The 21,770-nt window shown below is 38.4% G+C and overlaps 1 protein-coding gene across 4 annotated transcripts in view; it reads right to left on the reverse strand.

Moving 5' to 3' along the window:
- veph1 (ventricular zone expressed PH domain-containing 1) overlaps nt 1-21,770 on the reverse strand; it is a 153,139-nt gene that overhangs the window by 33,759 nt on the left and 97,610 nt on the right. For all 4 annotated transcript variants that reach the window (XM_067388985.1, XM_067388987.1, XM_067388988.1 and 1 more), the window contains exons 9-11: nt 20,756-21,099; nt 14,285-14,424; nt 13,560-13,694 (exon numbers count right to left, since the gene is read on the reverse strand). In XM_067388985.1, coding sequence (XP_067245086.1) covers nt 13,560-13,694; nt 14,285-14,424; nt 20,756-21,099 — 619 coding nt within the window. The remainder of the gene's footprint in view (nt 1-13,559; nt 13,695-14,284; nt 14,425-20,755; nt 21,100-21,770) is intronic.

The raw sequence follows: 21,770 nt of genomic DNA on the forward strand, positions 1-21,770 counted from the left end.
GAACATATTAACAAAACCAGAAAGGTTGCTGGAGGATTGGTAGGCATCACTCGAAATGAGACAGCTAGAAACTGTTGGTCCATCAACTACAATGAACGTGCATCTTTAGCACAGGACACTAGATCCCTGTTTGGACTGACACATGATGGAGAAGATGATGAAGACAACCACAAAGACTGCCTTCCATCAAGACTCAGAAGGGATAATGATGATGTCATTCAACTTGTTGACCAATTCCAGAGATACCATGTCTTCCAACTGGAGAATATGTATGAGTTGGTGTCTTTGACAACCGGTGATGTTGCTTCAGAAGATATACTAAATGATCTAACACATGCTGCAGAGTCTGGGAAACAAATGGTAACTGAGCTGGTGAAAAAAAGAATGAGCACAATGAACACAAACTTTCATAACAGCCTCACTAAGAGAAAACTCAAAACATTCTCAAATCTTTACAGAACAGACAGCAAACTTGGACAATTCAAATCCAAGTGTGTGAAGCCTGACAGGGATATTTTCTGTCGCATAATTGTATCAGACAGTGGCAGAGAGGTTAAGATAGATGGGCTTCTCCAAGAAGAACTGTGCGCAGTCCCCCTTTCACTTGCCACAACAGAGTCAGTGCTCAGACCTACTAGCAAAGCTGACTTAGCCACCATACTACAAGCTGGTGCAAAAGAGACATGCCAAGTCCATCTCTTGTTAGAACATGCACTATCATTGATGGGATGGCTTTAGTAAGAGCAATTAGGAAAACCTCAAAATGCATCAACCTCTGGGGATTATGCTGACATTTTCATACAGAGGGAGGGTGCTTGGCAATCTACATGGGAACATTACTAGAGTGGATCTAGTCTTTAATCAGTATCTACAGAACTCCATAAAGGGTGGAACAAGAGCAAAACGCAGCACCACGCAGTGAGAAATTCGCACCATTGTAAGTAATGATGTAAAGATGCCAGCTAACTGGAATAGTTTCATTGAAATTAACGAAAACAAGGCCAATCTGACACAATTAATTTCAATTAAAATTGAAAGGCACGTCATTCAGTATGGTCTTGAAATTGTAATAAGTGGGGGATTTGATTATGCTGTAAAAGTGGCAACGGCAGCTGGGATTGGTGTTTCCCACCTACGGGCTGCACATGAAGAAGCAGATACCTGCATATTGCTACATGCTGTTGGAGCCACAACCAAAGGGTATGAGAGGCTCATCATTCAGTGCAGAGACACAGATGTACTGTTGTTGCTTCTTGTGTTTGCACACCTGCTGAGCCCAGAAATTTGGATGAAAGCAGGAACTGCCAAGAAACCACGCTACATTAAAGTGCATGATATTAAAATGTCAAGTGAGATTCTGGATGGTCTGTTGGCATTTCATGCCATCACTAGATGTGATACTACCAGTCAGTTCACTGGAATAGGTAAAAGGACCACGTGGAAAGTGTTCCAGCAGTGCCCTCATTTTCTCCACAACTTTGGTGAGGATGAAGTACCAAGTCCAGCTATTCTATCCTCAGCAGAACAGTTTGTCTGCAAACTGCATGATCCAAAAACGACCAGCACTTCAATCCATGATGTTCGCTGTGCCCTGTTTCGGAAAGTGAAAGCCAATGTGGATACTTTACCAACAACTAAGGATGCCTTGTATCTGCACCTCATGAGGGCCCACTATCAAACAAAGGTTTGGAAACAGTCATTAGTGACCCATCCACAGTTGCCCTCACCAACCAGGGGCACATGTGGTTGGCACATGAAGGATGGAATGCTTGTCCCCCAGCTTTTAACTTAAGAACCTGTACAGGCCAGGTGCTTGGACACGACGATATGTGGATGCAAGGACAGTGGAAGTCAGTGCAGTACCAGGCAGTGTCGATGACGAAAAAGTGGAATATTTTGTAGTGGGGCATGTGGGTGTGCCTGTGCAGCTTGGTGCAAGAATACTCAGGTACTCACATCATTATTATTGAGTTTTGCCACATTATATAAAACTATATTGTTTCAGATTATATGGCATGATTTGGCTGTTTTGTAGGTTAGATTTATATTATGCCCTTGGATGCATGCATGCATGCATGTTTTGTTTTGGGAAGGTATTCATTATCAAAACAGTAAATTCTTCTTTTGTGTTCCTGACCAGGACTCAAACTGAGCACACTGACATGGTCCCTTGGTGCCTTCTGTTGGCTGCCTACCTGAGTGCCACTGCTCTGATGGAGAAAAACATACCTTTGCCATACGACTATTACATAGTTATTACTACTAACAAGTTACTAACCCCTAACCCTAAAGAAGTAAGAGAGCATTTATGTTAGGACGGAATTAATAACTATAGTGATATGTCAATTAAATATAATTTGTGTCACAACCTGGTACAATAATGAAGTCAAATAGCACCATAGACCACCATCTACAGTTCTACATTTCCGCCTTGACATAAAAGTATTATAACTTGTGCAGCATTGCACTGTCTCTCCCTGCAAGCTTTAAACTTGGCTTGACTCATTCCCATAGATAGGGGTAGTGATTGATAGAGGTTTTGGGATACTATGTTATGTTTCCAAGCTGATATTCACTTTGAAAACTGGTTCTCTTTAGGCGGAGATTGTTTTTTCATGTTCTAGTACTGTTGTCTCTTATACTGTACAATAAATGTTCATTCTGACACTGCTGACATCCCATGAGTGTTGGCTTTCAGTTGATACACTGGTTATGTATATAGTCCTTGTGGTTGTAGAGATATTCAACATTTATTGTTGGCATATCGTGTTGAGCAGGAAACCCAAAAACTGGCCACTTTTAGTGGTTGAGCAAAAACGAGCCGTTTCAGTGTGGTCCCTTTAAATGCAAAAGAGCTGCTGCGCTCGGCCTAAGAGGGCGGAGCTTCAAGACCTTGTTCTCGCTGTCAGGATTCAGTCAGGATGCACTATAATGTCAGAAACTGTGAATATATGCTGCATGAAGATAGAACAGATATAGTTTAGTTCAATTATGGTTATAACTTATATTGCCTTCTTGTTTTTAATCTACTATATTAGTACAGGCCTGTTTTACCGTCCGAATGATGGCCAAAACTATACAGATTAGTTTTATGACGTTTATTGTACTTCACACAAAAGATTAAGTGTCCGTTTTCACTCTAGAAAATCACTGTAAGAGCTTAATAAAACACTGCAAGTGTGCATTAAAATATTATCACCAACAAACATAGCGAAGTACACAGAAACTCTCGTTACAACTTACAGTAAACAAATATATAAAGACCTTATGCCTTTCGGGTGGTGCTTAATAAACTTTATACCTGTAAATAAGCTCACATGAACTGTAATAAAGTGCCCTCACCTTCATTACTGCCGTATCCAGTATCATTCTGGAGACTTTAAACAAAGACTATAGAATAACACAAGACATGTCACTCGTATTGTTTTGAATGGGAGAAAGTGTAACGCGCAATATGGCGGAATAAGTCCCGCCTTCAAAATAAGAGCCAATCGTCGACTAGTAAAGTCATCGCGTCACTGCAGCGGCCGTTAGAAGCACTGGTTTCTATAGAAACAGTCAGACGCGTGCCTCCGAAATGAGGCACAAGAGACGCGCATTTAGGTCTGCGCATGGTCTTCGCATTAGTTTGATCCAGTCAAAAAAATACAGTTTTTTTTGTCATGATTCGAGCGTTTGGAAGAAAAAAAAAATTATGAGACAGTTGTTGTCAGAATTCATTGGTGATTTCAAATATGAAATTTAATCGAAAGCTTGGCAAACAGCTTTGGAGAATTTTAATGTTTCCCCATTCAAAGAGATAGGAGCTGCATGGATGCCCAGGATGCCTGAGAGGCATTTCAAAGATGGCCGCCGAGTGAAATGACTTGTCTTAAAGTCTGCGTGAACCAGAAGTTGCAAACGACTTTTCGCCAGTGCTGTGACGTATTTCCAAGTGAAACGGAATATTGAATAGAGGGCAGAGTTTCATTTTAGCGCTCCTCCTCTCCATCTCTCGCTCATAGCAGACTAACGGTTGCAGGGGAGTGGTTTAAGTGTCAAACTGATGTCATCAGAGAAGGGGCACCGTTGCAGAGGGGAGGAGCATTTTCAGATTTTGATTAAATATTAAGAAGCCAAACCATTTTTTTGTGTGGATTGACTTTCACGGATGAATTGTTCACCACAAAACTAGCAATTTGTGCTAACAAAATAAATAAGGTCAATTTTGATTTCATGTGTACTTTAAAGGGACTTTGACTTTAAACTGTATCACGAACAGTTTTTACTTGTATGTCGAGTAGCACATTTTTAGCACAGTCTCTGTTTTGTATTGTCTCTTTGTATTGATATTTGTTCAGAAAGCAGTCCGGTGTGAAATGATTTGCGCAGATATAAATGAATTTCGACTGAACTGAGGGAGCATTTTCCTGGAAAACCAAGTTAATCCAACTCATTTTCAGCAGCTCAGATTTAGGGAGTAAATTAAGAGAGCTGTGTGGATTAATCCATCCAACTACAGAACACCTAAAACGCTTGGGAGACATTCTTGTCAGTGCAGCAATGGCAGACTCGCCGCGAACTCGCTCAAGGCGGTTCTATGTTCAAACGTCAGTGTCAGTCAATTCTGTGGGCCGAGCCTGTGGCTTTTGTGACCTCACACTGCCAGGGATCTGGAAACGGCTTGTTCTGAGACACTGCTTATGATTTATGGGGATTAAAAAAAAAAAAAAAAGGAGTGGGTGGATTTTTATCATTATAGGGTGGTTGTGTACACACACTCCCAACACACATTTATGTCCAAACACTAGGCAAAAGTGAATTTTGCATAATAGGTCCCCTTTAATTTAATCCCCTTTAATTTCATTGAAAGTCTTTGGGATGTGCTGGAGTACAGATTGCTCACCTATTTAATTGTCAATACAAGATCTTGACCAAAAATTGATGCACCTCTTAATGGAAATACAGTAACATCACAACATTTAGCAGAATTGTCATTATTGGGCAAACTATCCTTTTAACTATTATGAGGCAAACAAGTTTCATGAAACAAGTCTAATGACATGCTCTTTTAAAAAAAATACATTTTAAGTAACAAGAAATGTAAATGATTAAGTGTTATAAAATCATCAAGAATTGTTTATTTGTACATTTTAAGCATGGAGAAGGAGTGCCGTCCAAAACAAATGGTTGTTGCTGTATATTAGTATTTGTTTCAGTTTATTATTAAAAACAATCTGTTCATGTGTGTATTCTGGACGTACAGTCAGTAAAAGCCTTTATTCTGCATGACTGTGATGCCATTTCTATCATAATGTACATGAGAGTGTTTCATGTTTTTACTCTTTTACAAGCTGAATCTGTAAACAGATGACTCAAGATGACTTGAGGGAAACACAGCAAATGATGAGTCAGTCCAGTAATTCACAAAAAGAAACAACTCATTGAGGGTGGATGAATAGTTAACAGAGGTCCCTGACAGCATTTAACATGCCTGGAAGTCCATTTTCACTGTCTTTTTCTGATTCAAAATGTTGGGCAATTCGAGTTGGCAACCTGCCAGTGTTGGGAAACAGAGCTGAACAATGGGACTACGCCATTCTAGTATGTCAAAAGAAACATGTCAACACCAACCTTGACTCTCAAAGCCCCTGTGTACATGTGCACTGAAAACGCTAAGCCCCAGATGTGGCAAAGCGACAGGGGAGAACCGCCATAACCACGGGGCCTACTACAGTACATGCTGGCTAACATGTCATCATTATCCTGTGGAGACCGGAAAAGTAACAGAGGTCCTTCTGTTTGTAATGGACACTATTGCAACACTCTTCCCAGTGTCCTTTTATAGAGCCTCAGTCTCCCAAACACACAACACATGCACATATACACTCACACAGAGATGGTTATAGGATACGATCCACCCAATCAGTAAAACGCACAGTGATATGGAGGCAAAGGGGAATTTCTATATTCTCTAAACAGATTCTATTTTTTTTTACTATTATTTCAGTGTGATCTATCATTAGCAATATGACACACTTATAATGCCTTCAAGATGTTGTGTGGTGAAAATTCCTCTAAGACCTCCTGCAATTTTATTTTTCTGTCTACTTCATTTTTTTCTGAGTAGAGAGAGAGGAAAAAAAGAATAATTGCGAAGGCATATTACTGGCGAGTTTAACTCTCTCTCAAGCATGTGGCATATGACCCGGTGCCTTCTTACATTTAAATTTCCACTGTCCACTCTGATCTACTAAAACAGAGGATCACACACACAATTTTACCACATATCCTCCCCCCAACTACTAAAACTGGTGTTTCACTATGAAACTCAAACTCTTGGTATCACACTGACCTTCAAGAATGGAAATGGACTGACAAATCAAGCATTTCCAGTGCAGTCCAACTCGAAATTAGCCAAAAACCAGAAAGTAATGTGATCATGTACTGTACTGTTTGGCTAATTTAGAGTTGGACATGACTGAACACCAGACTAAGTGAGTAGTTTGGGCATCTTAGTACAATTCACAAATGTTCAGGCAACCCCAGCTGATTGTAGCATTATAATTATGGAGTTGTCTACACTGGAAGTATCAGCTGATGTGACGCATCTCTGGTTCATTCCACATACCAAAAAACAAACAAAAAAAAAAACTGAAAACTGATTGTTACGTCATAGCCCTACGTCATAGTTTGTGATTTTCTAATCTCTGGCCTTTTTATTTAAGTCATCTTTTGTTTTTACATACTTTTACTTTTTACTCCATTTAATATTTGTAGGGTAGATTATTTTTCCCCCAAAGTCAATTTCTGTACACCACCCTTAAAGGGTTAGTTCACCCAAAAATGAAAATTCTGTCATTAATTACTTACCCTTTTGTTGTTCCACACCTATGTTGTTCATCTTCTGAACACAAATTAAGATATGTTTGATAAAATCTGATGGCTCGTGAGGCCTGCATTGAGAGCAAGTTAACTTACTCTTTCAAACGCCCAGAAAGGTACTAAAAACATATTTAAAAAAGTGAATGTGACTACAGTGGTTTAACCTTAATGTGATGAAGCAACAAGAATACTTTTTGTGCACAAAAAAACAAAATAACGACTTTATTCAACAATATCTAGCACTTGCCACTGAATTAAACACCTCTTCATGAAGCTTCGAAGCTTTATGAATCTTTTGTTTTGAATCATTGGTTCGGAGCGTGCATCAAACGATCTCAAACTGCCAAAGTCAAGTGATTTCAGTAAACGAGGCTTCGTTGCGTCATAAGAGTTTCGAAATTTCAATGGTTCATATGACTTTGGCAGTGCTCCGAACCACTGACTATGAAACAGAGTTTAGTTCAGTGACGAGTGCTAGATATTGTTGAATAAAGTTGTTATTGTTATATTTTTTTTTGGCGCACAAAAAGTATTCTCTTCGCTTCATAGCATTAAGGTTGAACCATTGTAGTCACATGCACTTTTAAATATATTTTTAGTACATTTCTAGGCATCTGAAAGTCAAAGTTATCTTGCTCTGAATGCAAGCCTTACGAGCCATCGGATTTTATCAAAAATATCTTAATAATGAGTAATTAATGACTGAATTTTAATTTTGGGGTGAACTAACCCTTTTTAACCACAAAAACCTATTAAACATTTTCACCATTGCCTGGGAACAAAGAAACCTTTTGTGATGATCTAATACATGGACATTTGTCTCACTACATGGGGTCAGTTGTCACAAACGAACCTGTGGAACTTATTAAAAAACTGCTACGGACCCTTTTCACAGACTGTGATGACGTGTTTCCAGTTATCAATATTATAAATCTATAGTAAAGTTTTTCATATTTTCAAATAAAAAAAACAAAACACATTTATAATGCTACCTTGGCAGTAAATTACAAAAAAATAAATTAAAGCTGCTGCTAGTGTGTTTAATACAACGGCTGAGGGAGTGACTGCAAATTCTCTTTTCGGAGTGCTGTAATCAATCTCTGGATATTTTTCCTTGTTTGGTAAGTCATGGAAAGGCTATCGAATACTTTTTCCTTTGCTATTGGAGCAAATGGAAATACAAAAGTTATATTTGATGTCGTCTCCCTCTCACCGCTATAGAAGTTTATTCAACTATGACGACTTCCACTGAGAACCCTCGAAATGTGAAGGACCCCTTGACTCAAAAAAGTGAAGCAAAGATGGCAGCATCCACATTGTGTACATTCATGCAGAAGCCAGACGACTACCCTTGAGAAGAATGGGAATGTTAATGAACACTCACAACCAAGTTTTTGCAGTGCAGTTTCTATGAAAGTATTTAGATGGACAAGGAGGAATCTTTGGATTATGATTATTGAAGTATGTCTACATAGTACAAACTCATTTTAAAAGAGCAAAAAAACACATACTTGTTTTTGACCCTTTTATTGTGGTCAAAAGCTGTCTCTTTAAGCGTAGGCCAGAGAACAAATCAAAGGACATGTCAGGGGTTACGGCATCTGTTAGGGGATGTTTATGAGTGCATTAAAGATGGGTTTGCTAGTGTCCTGCCTCGTATTTTTGCATGTGCACATGTGCCCAACACAAACAAATTCCATATGTGTTTTGCACACAAAGTTTTTCACTGGAAGATAAATGACCCCACATTTAGGCAAAGGGAGGAAGAAATGGAAGACAACAAAGACTCAAAAGACACCAGCTGTACTATGTAATTATTCCAGACTTGACATTTACGATGTTTGATAAGATCATCCAAGCACTCAGATTTTCATGGCACCATGAAGAGGAAATGACCTAAGGTAAATATCCCAGTCTCAGCAGCTATCATGACCTCTGACCTCTCACAGTTTGCATGACGTGGCCACTATGGACTAGCTGTAACAGAGGGGGCGCCGTGATTTTAAATATCTACTTTATTTTAGGTCTTTCTTTATTGATCTCCACAGAGAACTTTGATTTGTACAGCAAGGTTGCTGTTATATACACACACACACACACAAATTTTTTTTTCCACTGTAGAAATCTATATCTTCTACCCAAAGGCATAAATGTAAGTCTTGATATGGATCAGACAGTTTTCATACCCTGCTGGGTCACTTTTTCCTTAAATATGTCCTGCAGAGAGGAAGCAGCTGGATGACTGATTGTTCCTGCTTATTTAATCTAACTTAGAGTTTGGGATTCTCAGCAGAAAGTAATATAAATAATTTATTTCACTGTCTATGTATCTTATGCTCACTAATGCTGAATTCATTTGATCAAATAAACATAGTAAAAACAGTAAGATTGTGAAATACTATTACAATTTAAAAGAATTGCTTTCTATTTAAACATATTCTAAAAATTTAATTTATTCTTACGATGGGATTTTAGCTGTCATTACTCCAGTCTTAAGTATCACATGATCCTTAAAATATAATTTTAACATGCTGATTTGGTGCACAAGATTTTTTTTTAAAGGTGTCCTAGAATCAAAAATTTAATTTATATTGGCATAGTTAAATAACAAGAGTTCAGTACATGGAAAAGACATATACTGAGTTTCAAACCCCATTGCTTCCTCCTTCTTATATAAATCTCATTTGTTTAAAAGACTTCCGGAAAACACTCGGTTACGTAACAGTCGGATCATTAATATGTATGACCCCAATATTTGCATAATGCCAGCCCATGTTCAAGGCATTAGACAAGGAAAGACATTATTAACGTCTGGATCTGTGCACAGACAAGGTAAGCAAGCAAGAACAATAGCGAAAAATGGCAGATGGAGCAATAATAACTGACATGATCCATGAAAGCATGATATTTTTAGTGATATTTGTAAATTGTCTTTCTAAATGTTTCATTAGCATGTTGCTAATGTACTGTTAAATGTGGTTAAAGTTACCATTGTTTCTTACTGTATTCACGGAGACAAGAGAGCCGTCGCTATTTTCATTTTAAAACACTTGCAGTCTGTATAATGCATAAACACATCTTCATTCTTTATAAATCTCTCCAACAGTGTAGCATTAGCCGTTAGCCACAGAGCATATAGCCTCAAACTCATTCAGAATCAAACGTAAACATCAAAATAAATACTTTACTCACATAATTCAAAGCATGCATACAGCATGCATGACGAACATCTTGTAAAGATCCATTTGAGGGTTATATTAGCTGTGTGAACTTTGTAAATGCACTGTAATATAGTTGAGAGCTTGTGTGGCAGGGAGCACACGATTTAAAGGGGCGGCGCTGCCAAAATCAGTGTATAGTTAATGATGCCCCAAAATAAGCAGTTAAAAAAATTTATAAAAAAAAATCTATGGGGTATTTTGAGCTGAAACTTCACAGACACATTCAGGAGACACCTTAGACTTGTATTACATCTTGTGAAAAAGCATTCTTGGGCACCCTTTAACACTTATCAATGTGTTTTGCTGTTTTGTTTTGATTTTGTGGAAAAATAAAGCGTGCAATAAATTGATCAAAAGTGACAGTCAAATAAATGCTGTTCTTTTGAACTTTTTTTTTTTAAACCAGAGAATCCTTAAAAAAAAAAAAAGTATCACAGTTTTCAAAAAAAAAAAAAAAAATCATGTATACATATTTTCAACACTGATAATAATAAGAATCATTATTAGTAATTGAGCACCAAATAAGCATATTAGAATGACTTTTTATCTGAACACAAAACAATGAACGTAAATATGGGGTGTAAACTATATTCAAGTGCATCTCAATAAATTAGAATATCATGAAAAAGTTATTTTTTCCCTGTAATTTAATTCAAAAAGTAAAACTTAAATATATTCTAGATTTATTAGACAAAGTAAAATATTTCCAGACTTTTATGTTTTCATTTTGATGATTACAGCTTGCTGCTCATCACAATAATAATAATAAAAAAATCAGTATCTCAAATTATTAGAATATTTAATTTCAAGTTCTATTAAAGTACTATTCTCAGATATAAATACTGGGTTTAGGTCAGTAATCCCAACAGCAGTCATGGGGAAGACGATCATCAAGACCCTCTACAATGAAGGTAAGCCACAGAGGGTCACTGCTGACAGAACTGGCTGTTCGCAGAGTGCTGTGCCAAAGCATATTCATGGAAAGTTGACTGGAAAGAAAAAGTGTGGAATGAAAAGGTGTACAAGTGAAAGGAATGACCGCAGGCTTGAGAAGATTGTCAGGTGAAACCAATTTAAGAACTTAGGAGAGCTTCAAAAAGGAGTGGACTGAAGCTGGAGTCAGTGCATCAAGAGCCACCGCACACAGACGTCTTCAGGAAATGGGCTACAACTGTCACATTCCACGTACCAAGCCATCTATAAATCTGCATCTATAAATTAATGCAGGAAAGTCTGTTTTTACAGGCTTTATGTCTTATCTTTGTAGCCTGACTCATAATGACTGAACTAACCTGAGGCCTGCATAGTTTCAGATCGGGGGATCGGGCAGACACCCTGGTTTGCACAGGGTTTTAAAAATATTGTTAAATATAACAAATATTTGTGTCTGATTTATCTCAGTCATTACATGAGGAAGTGGAAGGATATTGCCCTTTGTCTCCCGTTGCTGTTGGTCCCACCCAGCTCCAAGTCTCCTGCATTTCTACTGGTCCAGCCCAGCCCTAAGTCTCCTGCCTCAATGATGGGCCTGCCTCACCTCCCTCTCCTGCCTCCTCTGCCTAAGCCAGCCAGACCTTCAGCCCCGCCTCTGCTGATTCCCTTTAGTTCCACGGCTCTTCTGTTATAACTCCACCTCACCGTGTCGACTAGTTGGCTCCACCCTGGTTCCTCGTCCCCTCGGCTTCATCTGGGACCGTCGTCCTTATGGCTCCACCAGGCTCCCTTGTCTCTCCGGCTCCACCTCGGTCAGTTGTCGCTCTGCCTACTCCACAGACTCCACCCCTTCGGCTCCACTGGCTGCTCGTTGTTGCAGTTCCGTCTCAGCTTCCAGGACCCTAGTTTTTTCTGTTCAATGTTCTGTCTTATTTTGGTTTATGTGGTTGTGCTTTATTGCCCGTTTCCTGAGTGTAGTTGTCATTAAAAATTGTTCTTGTTGAATTATCGTTCATAATACGATTACTGCCACCTAAAATTTCCTGCTTAAATCATACTACCATCACAGTTACCACAGCCTGTCTTTCTGTTTCAGCCCTCATCGACTAAAGATCTGCGGGCAATTTTATCTCAAAGAACCTCCTCTGCAGACTCCGTCTCAGCAAAATCCCCTACCCATAGATCCTGAACATTTATACCATCTTGGGAAGAACGCTGGGTAAGGGTGTGATCACTCACTGCACTCCGACAGTTACACTGCGTATCGGATGTTTGCATTCAGAGTTGATATCCTTTATGGTGCTGGAGGGTTCCACCTCTGAAATCATCCTGGGATGCCCATGGATGTGACATTATTCCCCCAATTTCCTGGTCCAGGCTTAGAAGAGCTGCTACACCCACATACCATTCAGGGCAAAAGGTCTGGCTCTCCACTAGGGACATTTGTCTCTATCTCCCTTGCCAGAAAATGAGGCCCCGTTATATAGGTCCTTTCACCATCACCAACATTCCATGTCTCCCTCTTAAAACCATATACTAACCCATTGATCTCTTCTCCCTCAGGTCTGGTGCTACTGACGTATCTTCTCCTCCAGTGGAATCAGAGGAAGGATCCATCTTCAAGGTCAATACCATCTTGGACTCCCGGAGATGGGGCAACCGTATCGACTATCTGGTAGACTGGGACGGATATAGACAGGAGGAACATTCCTGGGTTCCCCTAGATGACATTCTTGACCTATCCCTGCTCACAGAATTCCGCTTCAACCATCCTAACTGTCCTGCATCTAGAAGTAGATGCTGTCCTCGCTGCTATCCATCTCGGTCTTCAGGAGCTGCCCTTGGAGTGAAAGTACTGTCACAGAGTCGATCTAAAAAGAATCAATCTGAAAGAATCAGTTCTCCTCTGGCCAATGAACAAACAAGGTGTGATTATGATTCAGGCTGCATCCAAATCAGAAATCAGTAGCATTCAAATATTTTATCCAGTTCCTTTTGCTTGAAGATTGGATTCATCATGCCAGTATAGAGACAAAGCTGTTCATAACTCATAACTTGTAGTCTTTGCTGGGGATCTGTGCCGATGGCTGCCGTGTAGACAAGGCCTTCACAGGGGATTGTCTAGTTGACCGGATCTCTGCTGACCTTTAGGGCTGTTGTTAAGTAACATAATAACTTAGTAGCACCCCCGCTTCTGATGCAAGAGGTTAAGATTGATGATTAATCGATTGTTAATTTCAAACAACGATTGATTATGGGAATTTTGTAAATTGAGTTCCATACTTGGAATATAGCACATGAGATGTGTGGACCACTTTGATGGTGCCATTTTCTCTATTTTTGAGGTGAACAATCCCTTCAAATATCATGGGTGGGTTAAAAGCAGATGGGCTGGAGTGTGAAGTCAAATCTAGTGTCATTTCTCAGGTAGAGGGAGGTGCTGAGTGAGTGGATACATGTTGGTTCATAAGAGTGTGTGTTTGTGTGAATGAATGACAGACAGACAGAGAGAGCATAAAAGAGAGACGGTAGAGACTTTACCTTCTTGTGAGGAATAGTTGTCTGGGTCATGGCCAGCTCAAAGCTGTGTGCTCCCGTCAGCTGTGTTTTCTCCCAGAGTTTCCTCAGCTGCTGCACACACTCGTCCTGACAGCACAACGCCTCACTCACTTTACTCTGCACACAGACACTGCTAGTTACACTGCTAGCTTGCCAAGATTCACATTACTCATACTTAGAGGTGTTTGCTAAGGCAAACATTACATTTACTGCTGCTCATGGTAAGATAAGATTAACCTCTAAGCCAAAATTATTAAATGTCAATATGTAACTACGTATATAATTTAAAAATATATTCTATATATATAAAGGATCCAACAACAAAAAATATTTACATTGTTATTTAGACCCCTCAATGACACATTGACATATACACAAACATATTTGTTTATATTAGTGAGAACATCTCATAGACTTCCATTGTTTTTATATTAGGATAATGATAATTTTCAAACCTGACCCCTACACTTAAACATAACCCTCACAGAAACCTCTGCAGATCACTTGATTTAAATAACAATACATTTTTGCATCCAAACGATTTGGATGATTTATAAGCCTTTTTATCTAGCGAGGACACGTAAAATGTCCTCAGTTGGTTGCCATGATATTTCATTATATAAGTGAGGACATCTGGCCCTCACAAGTATAGATAAAACACACTCACACACATCTTGTTTCACAAAAACAACATGTCCAACTGTTACCTGCAGTGACAGTAACATGATTTGGATCCAGAGATGTGGTTGGCAGCTACACAGGGAGAAACAGGACTTTCCATAGAGGCAGTAGTGTCCTTTCAGTGGACAGGAGAATGACAGCTTAGCTACACAGCCACGATTTGAGTCTGGAGCACAACACACACATAAACACAGGAGCATAAATTGCTTATGAATTCATTCATCAAAAATGTAACCTACTTCCCAAAACCACAAAATATCCTAAAATAAACTCCCAGCAGCTAAACTGCTCCATCTTGTAATACAATAGTGTAGTCAAACTCCAAACCACTGCATAAGTAGTATTTATCAGTAACACCAGGAACTCATAAAACAACAAAAACCTTTTTTTGTCTCATGTTTTAGGGCATTTTCAGACCTGTAGATCATTTGCTTTATTCCGAATCAAGGACTTAAATTGCTACACTGTTGAGTTCAGGCAATTTCGGACCATTTATTTTGGTGCAGATCAGAGTGTGATTGCCGTGTTCATATATGCCAAAACAAATTGAACTTAGGCAGAAAATGCAACAGGTTCTGAAGCAAACTCTCCCAACAATCCAGGTGTAAAAAAATCCCTGAGTAAATAATGATTGCAAATTGTTCAAATTTGTATTTTTGCGATTTTTTGTGTCTTAAAATGTTCCATGTATATACTTCCACTATATCTGCTCTCCTCCACCTAACCTCAGCCTCAGATGGCACACCAACAGACTGATGATTGCTCATCTGATGCACAGGTGTGGAAGATAACAAAATGAGTAGTGTTTGGTCAATTTACATGGTACTTGGGAGATATATTTTATTTATTTATTTGGTTGAACTACTTGAGACTATCTCACCCTGCACTGTAGATATTGGCATTTCCATTGATGATTGCAAAACCCCAAACGCTAAACTACTACTCATAACTGTTTTGTTCTGTCTATTGATTATAAAAAAAAAAAATTTCGCCGCTAGAGGTCGCTTATTCAAAACAAAGGTGTAGCTTGATGACGCCTTGATTTCACGAAATCATGGGAGGTGTTGTCTTCACGTCTACATCCGATGGAAAAGAAACTGACGGGACTTGGGCAGAAATCAGATTCATGACTGAGCTAATGCATTAAAGATTTATTAACATTACTGTAGTATGAAGCAAGGTGTGGCTGAAAGCCATTGGAGTGGAACAAGGGCACTGGAGCGATTGCTAATGAGAGACAAGCAAGACACTCAGCTCGAGAGCAGTGGAGCTTTTATTATGCCGCAGACAACTGTTTTTGCTTCTTCCGGTCATGCATATGTGGAGTAATGCAGCACTGTTTTATCATATTAGATACATTGGTAACACTTTACAATACTGGTGCACTAATATGCATTAATTCATGCTTAACTAATGCACAGATAATCATGTATGAGTATGACTCAACCATTAATTAATGATTATTCCATCAGCCACTAATAAAGATTCTATATGATTAATAGATTAAGTAATATATGAATTGTTATTAATCAAATGTGTCATAATGTGTTAATTCCTTAATAACACATTTTATTAATTAAAGTGTAAATTAATATGTTCACTACCATAATGGGTTGAAGCCATATACTTCAACTTTCAGTTGTCTGCTTTAATTAATCATTAACTAATGATTTGAAAATGTATCATTATGTTATGACTTTACTTGTTGTTACATGTCATTAATGGGTTTTGACAGTTGCACATGCAGTGAGTGTAATGTCAGAGAATGTGTTTGAAGGATGGGTAAGTTGGGCTGCACACAAATATCAGCACACCAGATTCTGAACTACAGATTGATGTTGCACTGTGTTTAAACTGGATGCGACCATTATCGAGTCATGCCACAACAGCTGTCTACACAGGACATGACAGACCATTGCAAGTCCATTTGTCCTTCATAACAGAAGTGATGTTGTGTTGTGTTGTGTCCAGTGTTGTTGAAAATTGCTATAATTCTACTTTGTGCATTCGCTCGTTGGCTACTATGAGACACTTGTCGCACAATGTAGTAAGCTAGATCGATATTAGGCATGGTAAAACATGGTAGTCGGGGTAAATCAAGAAAACGTGATTTAAAGGTGCCATCGAATTAAAAATTGAATTCACCTCGGCATAGTTGAATAACAAGAGTTTAGTACATGGAGATGACATACAGTGAGTCTCAAACTTCATTGGTTCCTCCTTCTTATATAAATCTGATTTGTTTAAAAGACCTCTGAAGAACAGGCGAATCTCAACATAATACTGACTGTTATGTAACAGTCGGGATCATTAATATGTACGCCCCCAATATTTGCATATGCCAGCCCATGATTGAGGCATTACACAAGGGCAGCCAGTATTAACGTCTGGATCTGTGCACAGCTAAATCATCAGAATAGGTAAGCAAGCAAGGACAACAGCGAAAAATGGCAGATGGAGCGATAATAACTGACAAAAATCTTACATATTGTGCCTTTAAGATCAACCGATCTACAAATATCATTCATCATCCATTCCCTTTGGCCTTCAATGACTATGTGAAGTGAAGTTGGTTTTATGTTGCATTCATGTGTTTGGCTATGCAGATGTGATCCTGCTGGTGGCCCCCAATGTACTGCTGGCCTTAAAGTCCCTGAGTTCTCCAGATGTGTTTCTGAAACAACACTAGGAGTATATCTTATGCTTTAGTTCACAGTCTTTTTTGACTCAGTGACACATAGATGTACCAAAATTTTAATACATTTAATAAACATTTTTATAAAAATCAAAATTATATTTTGGGATTAATAGTGGTGATGTCAATTGCTCTTAGTGACTCAAACATTAATACACCAGTAGGTGACAACCAGTGAATGTCTTCTTATGATTAAGTCATTGAATTGTTCACTCAACAGTTTTGTTCAAAAAGTCATCATAATCATCATAAGAATTTTATGCACAATAAAGCAGATCTATTTTTTGATGTTTTTGTCAACTGCTCTGAGCATGACTTATCAAACTATGTTAAAAAAAGAAAAAAGAAATGAATTAATAAACTGTTTTCAATGAGTTTCAATAATGTCTTTGGGCCCTATTTTAATGATCTAAGCACATGGTCTGCTAGTTTAACGATGGAAAAAATGGTCGGCGCGCCAGGCACATGGTCCAAAAGGGTTGCACCTAGTCTCTTAATGAGTCATGGGTGTGTTTTGGGCGTAACGTGCAATAAACCAATCGGAGTCTCATCTCCCGTTCCCTTTAAAAAAGCCAGTTGCGATTGCACTATGGCGGATTTGCTATTTACATGGCAGAATTTGCAAGCGGAAAGACTAAATGCTTCTCCAGAGAGGAATCCTTTTATTTTTAATATTTAGAAATGTGTGTGCGCTGCTGCGTGTCCCTGTGTGTGTAACAAGCAGAGTGTACACATATTACTAATTTGCTGCTTAAAAACAAGAAGACTTTAGACCAGGTTTCAGTTGGTCAATGGAGCGGTCGACTCAAAATAGCAACGTGCCAACAATGCACCTGAACACACCCTGTTTTCAGACCAGTACGCCCATGGGCGAATAGACTGGCGTGAGTGCTTTTGCTATTTAAACAACGTGGCGCTGGACATGAAAATGATAACTGCATCGGGCTGAAACTAGCAAAACACAGTTGTGTAGCTCCCGGCATCGCATTGTGCTGGGTGTATGATAGGGCCCTTAATGTGAGTCAAATTTATTTATATAGCACTTTTTACAATACAAATTTTATTCAAAGCAGCTTTACAGAAAATAATGATGCTAATGTTTATAATATCTTAATAGCTCCAGACAGCAGATTAGAGCTGGGCAATAATAGTTTATGTCTTTTTACATATTCATAAATTGAACTAATCAAAACACTTTCTCATGTAGTGAAGAGGCATGTTTGTTCAGTGGGTCCAGCCAATGAAATGCTTTATCACAGCCACAATCAAATGCTATTGGTTCAAACTAGTTGTGCGCTTCAAAAAGGAGAGACTTAATGCTAAAAAGACTAAAAGGACTACAGTAAAAGACAATAGATCTGCTCTCATCTAGTGATGTCTGCCAATAAGAGGACACTGTTCAATATATCTTTCACAAAAACACTTTCTGACAGATTTACCGCATATGACTAAGGCATTAGCTGTTTTTCCATGATCTGAGTAAGTATGACTGATCTGAATCCTTCACACTGACACACATAAATGCACTCACATGTATCCTGCCAGTTCAGCAGGTCTCCAACTGATCGATTACCTTCTGGTTCTCAGTGGGAGAGCTGTTGAGTAATGTGAAAGGGAGGCAGAGGCCCGGGCCAGTGCAGGGGAGATAGTAAAATAGCTCTGCCAAGCATCCCTTTGTTCTGTGTGCCACCCACAGCTGAATTCTTGCATATAACATAGCTGATAATAAGTGGTGTTTGAAAAGGCAAGCATCACTATTACTATTGGTTCATACTCATGGATTTGAACAATTAATTGAACCTTACATATTTAACTTTAGTGCATAACTCATCCTGCAATGTGCTATTGATGATGACACATCAAATCATGTGGCTTACTGAGGAGAGGTGTGCTATTACAGCAACTGGACTTATGGATGCCTGACAAAGTTGTTTTGAAATTAATGTTTTAAAAACAATATTTAGAATATTAAAACATCAAATGATTTAAAAATAATGAAATGATACTTTTAGTAGGTAGCGGCAAGTCACTGTCTTAATGAGTGAGTCACTGAGTCAAATAGCATTCATTCAGAAACAAATCAAGTGACTGTCTTTATGAATAGGTAAATGAATCATTCACTCCAACAATTCATTCATAAACCAAAAATGAAATATAAAGTAACGATTTATGCAATAACAAAACCCAGCCTTTTGTTTTTCGAAGATGTGCAAAGGTTCTGCTGTGGTTTTGTTTGGAACTATTTTTGTAGGCAAAATATATCAAAACAGACAATAGTGTGTCTAAATGTAACTCGCTTAAAGGATTAGTGCACTTTTAAATAAAATTTTACTTATTTTTTACTATATTTTTTTATATTTTACTAATTTTAAATTAATTGTACTCACCCCCATGTCATCCAAGATGTTCATGTATTTTTTTTGTCAGTCGAAAAGAAAATAAGGTTTTTGATGAAAACATTCCAGGATTATTCTCCTTACAGTGGACTTCAATGGCCTCCAAACGGCTGAAGGTCAAAATTACAGTTTCAGTGCAGCTTCAAAGGGCTTTAAACAAAACCAGACGAGGAATAAGGGTCTTATCTAGCGAAACGATGGGTCATTTTAAAAAAAAAATACAACTGTATATGCTTCATAAACAAAAATTATCGTCTTGATGCCGTATGTCCTACGCCTTCCCTATTCAACTTACGAAAAGAAACGAAACTGGTGCCGCGTCCGTTCCGCAAGTTGAATAGAGAAGGCGTAGGACATACGGCGTAAGCTTTTTGAAGAATGTGGAAAGCGGAAGCACTTGCAAGATGATAATTTATGTTTATAAAGCTTATTCCTCGTCTGGTATCGTTTAAAGTCCTTTGAAGCTGCACTGAAACTGTAATTTTGACCTTCAACCGTTTGGAGTCCATTAAAGTCTACTATAAGGAGAATAATCCTGGAATGTTTTCATCAAAAACCTTAATTTCTTTTTGACTAAGGAAAGAAAGACATGAACATCTTGGATGACATGGGGGTAAGTAAATTATCAGGAAAATTTTATTTAAAAGTGTAGTAATCCTTTAATATTAACCTGTATAATAAAATCAATATCATATTCGAAATCATGTTAATATTTGGAAAAACAGTACTCTTGCTCATGTGATATTGCTTAACTATTGTGGCAGTGAGTTTTGCCAGGGCAAGCACAACTTTCTCTACAAAAATGTTAGTTTTATATTATGGACAATAACCAGTGTCATAGCTAATATTATAAATCATGTTGACCATTGACTCAAACAATGGAACTACTTCTATCAAGCAATTTAATGAAAATTTGGAATCTAAATATAACGTACAAAAACAATGTCATGTACTAAACTCTGCAATCTAATAATAATAATAAAAAAAGAGTGGATCCTGTGTATTTCAAACAACATTTCTGGGCATGTGAAGAGCAGTATTTGGTGCTAACATTTCCAGAACAGTGGGAAACCTGTCAGTGCTTCAGTCAGAAAGCATAAGACTAAACTAAAGAAGTTAGACAACTCAGCATGGCATCCCAGTGTATAAATGACATGTTTACATTTCTATCATATCTAAAGCGTTCTCCTCATGTTGCTAAACCAAAAAAAAAAAACAAGAATTAGCAGCTGACATGAAATTCAATCTTGAATAAACATTCACGTGCATTTCGCCTCCAGTAATAAGTAATTTTTAAAAGAGAGTGTAGTAGACTTGTAGGAGAGAGTTGTCCTGCTGCACTACACATGAATGTGAGGTTTTTGAACATATTACTGTGTGGATTGTTCTTAGATTTGGCAGTTTACCTTCAATGACACAGTGCTCAGGTATGGGGATTAGTTTGATCATTTCTGCACAGAAGGTTTTGATTTCCTCCATGTTGTCTCTCAGGTGGATCCAGAGTCGATCTCCCTCCCGGTGGTCTCCAACCTCCACCTTTTGCCCCTCACTGTTTGGAGATGTGTCAGGTTGATTTTTTGTGCGCTCTTTGTGGTTCTCCTGCAGGGTTGAGGGGACAGGACCAGTCTCTGGGCTGGGACTGGCCTTACAGACATTGAGTTCTGCACCCAGATCCACCCCCTCTCCCTCTGGACTGCTGTCAGAGTTAATGGATTGTGTGCGTACAGCGTGAAGAGCCAGACTCTTTGACCTGAACATGAAAGAACAGCACAACTCAAAACGCAAAAACTCAGAGTCACTTCATTTTTTTAGACTGAGTTATTAAAAAAGACCATACTATAATAATACACTATGTAGAACATATTTTTTGCAGTGTTATATTACTTCCCTGAAGCCTATTTATGTCTTAGGGTGTGTTTACACTTGTAGTTTGGTTCTCTTTTTCCTTTGGTCCGGACCAAAAAAGAAAACACATTTAGTCCTGGTTCGCTTACCAAACTTAAAACAAAAAAAAGATCCTTTTATGATATATATTTTGCAATAGAACTCCAAAACAATGCTGTGTGCCGGGCTAAATGTGCGCATTGTTTGTGCGTACATATGATGGTATTTTTAGAACTCACAAAGACCTTATAAAATTTGTAAAGGAGTCAAAACAGTGCCAGGAATTCCTCCATTGCACATAGAAATGAAGATTTGCTACAAGAGGCCTGTACTGAACTGTAACAGGCAACGTAACTCCCATGAAGAGAATAACCAGCTATGCTTGAGCATTCTGTCCTTTTCAGGATCACATCTTAAGTTTTTGGTTCATTTAGATCTTTGGTTCATGCTGCGTTCATATTTCAGTCAAATAGCACCAGAGTTCACTTAGAAGTGTACAGAGACCCATCATTTCTGTCATCACACTCACCAGCTGTC

This window comes from Chanodichthys erythropterus, chromosome 7, assembly GCF_024489055.1.
Source record: "Chanodichthys erythropterus isolate Z2021 chromosome 7, ASM2448905v1, whole genome shotgun sequence".
Classification (NCBI taxonomy): domain Eukaryota; kingdom Metazoa; phylum Chordata; class Actinopteri; order Cypriniformes; family Xenocyprididae; genus Chanodichthys; species Chanodichthys erythropterus.